Genomic DNA, 10675 nt, shown 5'->3' with positions numbered 1-10675 from the left:
GTAGTGTAGTGTTTCTCTGTGGTAGTGTAGTGTGTCTTTGTGGTATGGAAATGTGTCTTTGTGGTAGTGTAGTGTGTCTTTGTTGTAGTTTAGTGTGTCTTTGTTGTAGTGTAGTGTTTCTCTGTGGTAGTTTAGTGCATCTTTGTGATAGTGTAGTGTCTCTTTGTGGTAGTGTAGTGCATCTTTGTGGTAGTGTAGTGCGTCTCTGTGGTAGTGTAGTATCTCTTTGTGGTAGTGTAGTGCGTCTCTGTGGTAGTGTAGTGCATCTTTGTGGTAGTGTGTCTTTGTGGTAATGTAGTGTGTCTTTGTGGTAGTGTAGTGCGTCTTTGTGGTAGTGTAGTGTGACTCTGTGGTAGTGTAGTGTCTCTTTGTGGTAGTGTAGTGCGTCTCTGTGGTAGTGTAGTGTCTCTTTGTGGTAGTGTAGTGTGTCTTTGTGGTAGTGTAGTGCGTCTTTGTGGTAGTGTAGTGCGTCTCTGTGGTAGTGTAGTGCGTCTCTGTGGTAGTGTAGTATCTCTTTGTGGTAGTGTAGTGCGTCTTTGTGGTAGTGTAGTGCGTCTTTGTGGTAGTGTAGTGCGTCTCTGTGGTAGTGTAGTGTCTCTTTGTGGTAGTGTAACGTTTCTTTGTGGTAGCGTAGTGTGTCTTTGTTGTAGTGTAGTGCGTCTTTGTGGTAGTGTAGTGTCTCTTTGTGGTAGTGTAGTGTCTCTTTGTGGTAGTGCAGTGTCTCTTTGTGGTAATGTAGTGTCTCTTTGTTGTAGTGTAGTGTGCTTCGCTCAGCCTCTGCTCTCCGTATCTGTCTCTCTCTTTCTTATAAACGCACTGACTGTCTATCAGGCCATGGGGAGCACTGGGACAGATCCGTCTCTCTCTGTCTCTGTCCTTCAGGACTCACTGGACAGTCACAGTCTACACTGACTGATGGAGCTGTTTATATTATTTATTTGTCAAGTCCTTGGCCTTTTAAATATTTGCAGTGGAGCACCTCATGCACGGTGTCCTTTAATAATTGATTGAAGAATGTTGATTCTGTCTCTGTGTTGACTCTGTGTCTAGTTCCGTGTGTCTGTCCTGTATCTCTTCATATCCTGTTGTTGTGTATGGAGCAGAAGGAGCATATGTAGTGTGTTGTGTTGAGACACTGCAGAGGTTTTCAGGCTGTTGAAGGTCGGAGTGTCTCTGCTCTGAAGTGTCAGATTACAGTCAGACGGTCCAAGGACACTGCAGCTGCTGGACGGAGCTCCGACTGTCTGCAGCATCTGATTAAAACACAGAGAGACAGAGCTTTAATATCTGTTACCGCTGCAGCTCCTCGTTCTGATGCCTCGACTCAAATAAACACTGTTTGTCCTGAAGAGAAAGTACAGGTTGACAGAAAACACAAAAACAAATGAGCAAATACAATGAAGTAACCAATTAATATCTAATAACTGAAATAAACTCAATAAAGTAGAATTAATCAAATCTAAGGGGTCAAATCTAAAATGGCACTTTTCAGTTTGAAGTTTAAACTAAATAAGATTTGAGTAAAAAACAAAATATTATCTTATTAAATGTGACTATTTAATCTGTGAAAATCATATAAAAGCATTTCTGAGTCTTAAACTAAATTATTTTTTTTACATCAGCATGTGAGATTTCTCTGTTGAAACAGGAGAAAATAAATAAGAAAATATATTGAACAGTTGATTTTTAATAAGAAAACACTTTTTAAAATCTCAGTTTCAGATTATCCGTAGATTCATTGATAATGAGCTCTAGATGTAAATAGTCAGACTGAATGACCCGGGCAGAGTAAAGCATGTTGGGACAGTGATGGTGCAGTGTCTGAGGAGGTCCCATCTCTGATGCAGGATCTGTTTCAGATTAAACAGAGACAGTCTTGTGTGATGTGTTTGACCTGGTCCAGACCAAAACAACCACACAGACCCTTCACAGGATGTGGTCTGGGTCCAGTGCGACCTGGATCCAGATCCTGTAGATTAGTATTCTTAAAGAACACAGACTCAGCCCAGACTCATGTGTCTGAGGTTCAGGTAGAAAACAGCCTCAGGACCTTCTGCCTAAGAAGACCTGAGCTCAGGGTCTGACCTGAGCTCAGATTCACAAACCTTCTTCGTGACCTTTTTCTCCCTTATTATTTATTTATTATTTTGTTATTTAAATTTTTCTTGAGTTTAAATGACATTGATACAGGGGTGGTGGTACAGCTACTGGTTCTGGCATAGACATAATAAATAAAATTCTAACTCACATATATGGAACAGAAACATTCAGTTAACAATAGAAAGGGAGGGAGTTTCCAGCTGTCACTGGTGCTCAGAGCAAAGTTTTCATTAGTCCTTGTAAAGGTCCAAAAAAGCTCCCAAGGGACTGTCCCACCTTCCATGTTCCCCTTCAGTCTATTAAGCATAGACTCATAAGATGCCGTCTCCACCATGGCATTCATCCAGTCCTTCATGTTTGGTGATACAGCAGCTTTCCAGTGTGTTAAGATAATTCTTGAGTCTGTAACTAATCCTACCATAATAACAGAAAATGTCCCTTTTGATACATTTGGTATTTGAGATCTATCCCCTAATAAACACACAGCAGGAGTCGAGGGGATTGCTACGCCCGACCAGAGACTTAGGAAGTCCACAACTTTGACCCAGAATGGCTTTACTAATGCACATTCCCATATACAATGAAGGAGAGTTCCTACCTCCGTTTTACATTTCCAGCAATTATCATTCATCAGTTTCATTCTATAAAGTCTAGTTGAAGTGTGATAGTACCTATGTAATATTTTATATTGTATTAATTTCCCTCTTGCTTATTTTACAAATTTTCCACAGTCTGCCAAGATATCCAACCATTTCTCCTGTGTAAAATTTGTTTCCAGATCTCTTTGCCAGAACAGTTTCACATTGGAGGATTCACCACTTATAAAAGAAATTGTTGATTTATAAAATTGTGACGCACTGCAATGTTCCTGCGGCATATGCAGATAGTCCAGGATGTGATTCTCTGTGCCGTTACTGAAACCAGATTTTATACAGTCCCTCATTTGTAAATATTTCAGAAAAATTTCTTCTTCAATGCCATTGCCTCCAGTACACAGATGTTTTACCATTAAGGATGACAGGATTCTGCCACAATGTTGTGTACTTCTGTACATTGTGTGGCAACTTATACATTTGATGTGCTCTGGCCCACACTTCCCTAGAGTGAATGAGAATTGGGTTTGTTGTATTGCCCCGCTGAAACAGTTTATCGTTTTGGCTAAATGGTAAACATAACTTATTCTCAATATCTATCTAGTCTAACCTGTTATCCTTCAATTTCCAATATTTGGCTAGTTTGGTCATTTCAAAAGATATCCCATATAGTCTCGGATCTGGTAATCCTAGCCCTCCGTTCTCTTTAGGAGCACAGAGTTTGCTTAGTTTAATCCTAGATTTCTTCCCTTCACATAAGAACTGCTTAACTATGTCATCATATTTTTTAATGATGGCCGGTGTTATTGTAATTGGCAGCATCACCAGTAAATAGTTGAATTGAGGAGCCACTATCATTTTTATAATATTTACTTTTCCCCACAGTGTCCACAAGTTTGATCTTTTCCCACTTCTCCAAATTTGTATAATAATACTGGGTTGAAGTTTAACAAGGACCAGTCTCCCAGATCTTGACTTAGTTTAATTCCAAGATATTTCATGCCTTTAGGTACCCATTTAAATTTAAATCTTTCCACCATGTAAGGGTAGCACGTGGAAGACAGTGGCATAGATTCAGACTCATTCCAGTTAATTGTGTAACCTGAGAGTAGGATGTGATAGTGTCTATAAAATATGGTAGAGCTGTCAGTGGGTCTGTCACTACAGCCAGAATGTCATCTGCATAAAGCAATAATTTATGTTCTTGCTCACCAACCTAAATTCCCTTGATACCGCTATTCTTCGTAATACTTAGAGCCAGAGTTTCTAGAAAAATTATGAACAGCAGGGGGCTCAAAGAGCAACCTTGACGGGTCCCCCTGGAAAGGCCAAGAAAAGGTGATATAATCCCATTATTTATTACTGCTGCCTTTGGTTCCTTATATAATATTTTAAGCAACTGTGAGAAGTAAGGACAAAACCCAAAATATGATAAAACTGAGAAGAGAAAGCCCCATTCCACCTTATCGAAGGCCTTTTCAGCATCCAAAGAAATGGCAGCTATTGGCACATTTTTGGACTGGGCAATCCAAATGAGGTGTAACAGTTTTCTCATGCTGTCCGAAGAGGAGCTGTTCTTCATAAAGCCCACTTGGTTAAAATCTATAATATTGGGTAGTACCTGTTGTAGACACAGAGGCAACACTTTTGTTAGTATTCTACAGTCCACATTAAGTTATTATTATTAAATTAGACAGGCATGTTGTATCTCTGTCTTTCTTAGGAATTAATGATATTAAAGCTTCATTAAATCTTGGTGGCAACTGACCTTTTTCAAAAGTCTCCTTATGTACTTGCTGTAAGACTGGGGCCAAAATGTCTATATACTCTTTATAATATTCCACCGGTTATTTTCCGGTGTTCATTAGTGAGACAGCTTTCCTTATTTCACCCTCTGTTATTGGTGACTCTAACTTCCCTGTTTGATTGGGATTAAGTTTTGGCATATTAATATTGGAGAAGAATGATTCTTGTTCTTTTTGACTGCTATTAATATGTATTGTTGATGTATATAGTTTCTCATAATACTGTTGGAATGTCTTGTTTATATCTTTTCCTGAAGTTACTAGTTTATCACACTGTTTCATGGCTGAGATTGTATTTGAGGAGTCCTTTTCTTTTACCTCTCTAGCTAAAATGTTCCCAGGCCCCCCCTTCATAAAAAGTGTTTTTTAATCTGTATAAAGCATATTACATTTTTTTTGTTATAGATTTCATGCAACTGACACTTAATGTTCAGCTAATTTATTTTTCTTTAATGTCAGCTTCCAATTCTCTGAGCTTCCCTCTTTTCTTCTGGGCAGAACATGCTATCAGTTTCCCCCTTATATATGCTTTGGAGGCCTCCCAGACTGTAGTGATTTCCTCTGTGCTGCCAACATTCAATTAAAAAAAAGATTTTAAATGTTCTCCTAATTGTGCTCTTAAGCCCTTATCCTGTAGTAATGATGTATTCCTTCTCCATCTAGTACCCTTTCATATCTAATTCTGTTTTTACACATAATTCCACTGCTGCATGATCTGTGGTGGCAATAGTTCTTATATTGCAACATACTACATTATTTATTAAGGGCCTTGCAATTAGAAAGAAGTCAATTCTAGAATGTGATTTGTGGACAATGAGAGAAAAACATATATACTTTCTCACATGGGTTAGTAAGTCTCCATATGTCTACAAGAGCCATATCTTCTTTCAACATATGAACTGCCTCCCTATCTTTAGTCATCAATGGGCCCTTAAGTCTAAGTCTTTTATCCAGAATGGGGTCAATCACTTGGTTAAAGTCCCCTGCCAATATTATTTGCCCATCCAGCTCCCCTAAAACCTTATTTACCTCATGAAAAAAGTGTGGGTCTCCTATGTTAGGTACATAAATGTTAGATAATATCACTTGTAGGCCTTCTATTAACACCTGCACACATATCATCCGCCCTTCTGTGTCTTTTACCTCCTTAAGCAACACAAAATTTATATTCCTATTAACCAAAATCAGTACACCATTGCGTGAGCTTGAAAGTGGGCTATGAAAAACATGCCCATGAACGTATAACCTGGAAAAAGAATGTATCCAATACAGTAAAAGGAAAACACGCAAACCAGACCAAAATTTAAGCCAGACACCGTCCGACAGTCCTGGAGCTGCCATCTGCAGCTTTACAATGAGAAACAAAAATAAAACCTTATCAGGTCTGCAGGTCACCACTCTTCCTGCTTAAAATCCTCCCTCGGCAGCGGCTTTGCCAGGCTCGTCTCCATCATACTGTATGTGTGGCTCTTTCATAACAGCATAAATGTCTGCTCACCTGCCTTGCTGGATGTTCAATCTTCCCTATCGTCGTAGTTGTTGATTAATTCATCCGCCGCCATTGCTGTGGTGAAACTCAGGTTTTTCCCCTTCCACTTGAACTGCAGTGTCGCTGGGTAGGCTAGCGTGTATTTCATGTCGAGTTCCCTTGGTTTGCGCTTTGCAGAGGTGAAAACTTTTCTCTTCCCCCCCAGCTCTTTTGTCATATCGGAATTACAGAAAGCCGACATCCTTCCCATTCGAAGCCCCGCTTTTCTTTGGCTGAAGTAACCACCTTGTCCCTTGCTGACTGTCTGAGGAAGCGTATGAGCGCTGGTCTTGGAGGTCGGTCTGGGTCCGGCATCGATACGAGCAGTTGATGTGCTCTGTCAATCTCAAACAATGTTTCTGCACAAAGCCCCAGGCCCTCTGTCAAAATCTTCTGAACACAGCTCAGCAATGTGTCATTAGTCCCGAAAGCCTCTTTCAAGCCTACCAGTAATTCCTTGTACTGTGATTTTCCAGAGCTTGAATGCGGCCCCACATAGCATCCGTTAGTTTGCCTCTCTTATCTTGGCCCGTGAGAAGCAGCTCTGAGTCCTCCTCTAGGCGCTTAATGCGTGTTTCGGCTTCCGCCAATCTCTCCTGCATCGCCGTCACTGCGGTTTTCAGCTCCGTTGTAGTCTCCTTAATAGTTGTAACATCTGTTACCACTCCCAGCAATGTGGTGTTCATTTTAGCAATTTCTGCTAACAAACTGTTGAAGCTTGGCAGCAGGTCACCTGCAATACCGTCATCATCATGTGGGGGGCTTCTCCAGGTCTGCACGCGGCCTGCACCTTTGAAATACTTCGACGTCGACATCTGGTTTTAGTCGTGCCTAAACAACGCCAACTGTTTATTTTTCGAAGTGGAGGTACAAGTACAAACCTCTATAATTTGTAACTTTACATGTAGCTGAGCGGAGAGTCCTTAACCTGCTGCCATCTTGTTCGCAGTACCGACGTGACTCTATTTATTGATTATTAATTATTGATCATCGATGCTGCCAGTAAAGATAGCAGGATAGATAATCTGCAGAACGTTCCTTTGGAGCACGAGTGGGTTCTACCAGAGCTCTGGACCCATCAACCCATTACTGCATTGTTGTCTAATCATATTATATTTGTAATGAAGAGGTGTTTAATGCAGTAACCATGGTAACTGTATGTCTCTTCAGTGGTGGACCGGCAGGGCTGCGACCCCAACACTCGTTTCCTGGTCCCCCCTCGGAATGTCCACTGGGTGGCGCTGCTGCAGAGAGGGAACTGCACCTTTAAAGAGAAGATCCTGAAGGCGGCAGCGTACAATGCCACGGCTGTCCTCATCTACAACAACTCCACTGACAAGACGGTCAAGATGGGACACGAAGGTTAGAGACATGTTAACAGACTGGTACTGAACATGACCGGAGCAGGTCCGCATCACTACACCTGTTCACCTGTTCACCTGTTCACCTGACTGTTACGACCCCGAAAGCATGTAACACTGACACACTCTACATTATTCATTATTCAGTATTCAGTAGTGCAAGTGTAGAGCTTCACCTCTAATGATTGATCAGCTGTTTATAAGTTCACCTCCACAGTTTGATCATTTATCAGATATCAGCAGCCACATGAACAGACTCCCTTTCATACACAAGGTGGTATGATGTGAACTTTTTACTCCACTTACATAAACTGAATTATCTACTAAAGATCCAGCTTATGATTCTCTGTAAGTTCATCACAAACTGATGTTCAGATCAATACCACTTATGTCCGGACAGCAGCTGGTTAGCTTAGCCTACCTTAGCATAAAGACTGGAAACAGCTGTTCCTTTAAAAGTTGTGACTTAGCCCCTCAGTGGAGGCGGGGGAGGAGGGGGGGGGTTTGTGTGTGTGTGTGTGTGTGTGTGTGTGTGTGTGTGAGTGAGTGAGTGAGTGAGTGAGTGAGTGAGTGAGTGAAATCCTTCATACATGAGCTGGAAGTAAAATTAAATGTAATAAAAACAAACATCAACATAGTGTGAGTCTGTAGTACTGTTATATTGAAGTACTGTTATATTGCAGTACACTGTAGTAGTGTCATCCTGCAGTCCTGTTATACTGCAGTACAGTGTAGTGGTGTTGCACAGTGTAACAGCTGAGTCACTCTGATCAATAACACTGTTTTATGACATCACAGTTGTTAAGCCAATCAGGAGAGGGGATATTATAAGTTAGTTTAGTTATTACAGTTGATACAGTGTAATTAGCACAGTTAATACAATTTAGTTATTAAAGTTAATACAGTGTAGTTATTACTAGGGCTGTGCCATATCATACAGTCCAAGATAACACCGGTATAAATTTTTACGTGATAAAAAAATGTCATCTTGCGATATCAATGATATAATGCACAAAACAACGACGAGAGCAGCGTGTCAGCCTCCAATGACGATTTAGTACCTAATAAGTGAGCTTCTTCAATAGTATGGAAGTGGTTTGGCTACAAGAGGTCAGACCTCCAACAAAGAACAATACTTTGCAAAATATGGAAGAAAACTGTTACCGCTAAAGGTGGAAACACACCAGACTTGTTTCACCCCTTTAAGCAAAAACACAGTAGCTGTGATAGTAGTAGCTGGTGATGTGCATCCCAAAAGTTAACAAATGACTCAACCGAGCGTCGCTGGAGCACTCGCTAGTTGCACTCCATATGACAGGAAGAGTAAACGGTGGGTGGAAATTACTGATGCGATTACATGTCGTTTGGCCAAGGATATGATGCCAATCCAAACGGTGGAAAAGGAGAGCTTTAAGCAACTGTTTAAAAAGCTTGACCCAAGATACTACATCCCAGTAGAAAATATTTTTCAAAGACATCCTTGCCTGCGATGTATGAAAAATGCCACAAACTAGCAGCTACACTGTCGTCGGTGGAGTTTTTTAGCTCAGCTATGGACAGATTGCTGCTGTTTGTTAACATTTGGACTTAGAATTTGAGGTCAACTCTATTAGCTGACAAAAGTGTACAGGTTCCTGAAGAGTTACAAGGTTAAGTTACTTTAGTTATTGTTATTGTTAAACCAAAGTGTTAAGGAGTTATGTTATACTTTTACTTAAGATTTCCAGGGAAAACACTACCTAGGCTTCCTTTGTGCTTACATCTGACTCATGCTGTGTCACTGCTATTGCACTATAATGCTGCTGCTGTCACCTTGTGGCAATAGATTCGCACTTCGAATTAGGTAGTCATGACATTAGCTCATTGGAAAAGAAGGATGGAAAATGCCCTTCATTTTGTTTGAACTAATAAATGCTGCTGCCGGCAAGCTGCAATCACTGATAAAACAATGTTCAGTATTTTTTTTCTATATCGTCATAAATATCATGATCGCAAATTTCCTTGAAATATCGTGATATAATTGAGGCTATATCGCCCACCCCTAGTTATTACAGTTAATACAGTTTAGTTAGCACAGTTAATAAGATTGGACCTGTAAAGGAGTTTGATGTTGGGGGTTGAGCTAGTTTCACTTCATTATGACACATTTCATTTACTCATGATGAAATAAAACCAGTGACAGTGTGTTGGGGTGAGTGTTACTCTGAGAGACGACAGCTTTCACCTCATGAACATCAGAGGATGAAAACTTTTCTGCTCTCAACATGTTTGAACTGAACCTCCATTAGAAGATGAATCATTGATCTTTCTCTTCCTCACACATCAGGAATCTGTGGTGACTGACTCAACCAGCCTCACCCCATCAGAAACTGAACCCTGAGGTGAAGGCTTGACTCTCCCGACACGTTTTATTCTGATCCAAATTACATGTGTGATATCCAGGCATGGTCTGAACATGTCTCACCTGCAGCTACAGATTCCTGATCCTCACATCAGTCTCTGAGTTCAGTTTTAAAGGAGCAGTCTGGTCCCTGTTTCCTGAAGGTCTTTCTCAGTCTGAGTCCATGTGAATCAGCAGTTGTAGTTCTGTCCACATTCAGGTGACCTGAAGAGGTCGCTGGTCCTAGTTCTGATTCTGATTCTTATCCTGGATCTGGACCTGGACCTGGTGCTAGTTGTGATTCAATTCCTGATTCTGAGTGCAGGTACTGGTGACACAGTGGCAGTGATGATCACGGAGGTGTATGGTAAAGAGATTCTGGCTCACCTGGAGAGAAACCTCACGGTCCTGGTCTCATTGGTTGTGGGTCAACGTGGTCCCACTAAAAACATCAACCGAGGCTCGCTGGTCTTCGTCTCCATCTCCTTCATCGTCCTCATGATCATCTCGTCGGCCTGGCTCATTTTCTACTTCATCCAGAAGATCCGCTACACCAGCGCCAGGGACCGCAGTCAGGTAACAGGCTAACAAGCTAATATACAGCTAACATGATAATATACAGCTAAAAGGCTAACATGTTAACAGGCTAATATATAGCTAACATGCTACCAGGCTATAATACAACTAATACACTAACATGCTGATATACAGCTAACCTGCTAACAGGCTAATGAAGGTGCTAACAGGCTAGCATGCTAACAGACTAATATACAAGCTAATATCCTCCTGACTCAGTAATATTTAATGAGGTAAATCTCTGCGGAGAGTCTAATTGAGCAGTGGGTGGTCACCACCCCCTCCCCCTCAGTGTAATCGAACCTTCCTCTCAGTTCTCTGCCCCCGCCCCC

The 10675-nt window shown here is 41.1% G+C and overlaps 1 protein-coding gene across 1 annotated transcript in view; it reads left to right on the top strand.

The window, feature by feature from the left end:
• The window catches only part of rnf130 (ring finger protein 130), a 21474-nt gene that overhangs the window by 1207 nt on the left and 9592 nt on the right, over positions 1 to 10675 (top strand). Inside the window, exons 2-3 of the mRNA XM_023420677.2 lie at positions 7197 to 7388; positions 10093 to 10343. Coding sequence (XP_023276445.1) covers positions 7197 to 7388; positions 10093 to 10343 — 443 coding nt within the window. The remainder of the gene's footprint in view (positions 1 to 7196; positions 7389 to 10092; positions 10344 to 10675) is intronic.

The sequence above is a fragment of the Seriola lalandi genome, unplaced genomic scaffold (assembly GCF_002814215.2).
Source record: "Seriola lalandi dorsalis isolate HSWRI2012SDOR001 ecotype SW California unplaced genomic scaffold, Sedor1 jcf7180002054655, whole genome shotgun sequence".
NCBI lineage: Eukaryota > Metazoa > Chordata > Actinopteri > Carangiformes > Carangidae > Seriola > Seriola lalandi.
This window is presented reverse-complemented; position numbering and strand designations above follow the sequence as displayed.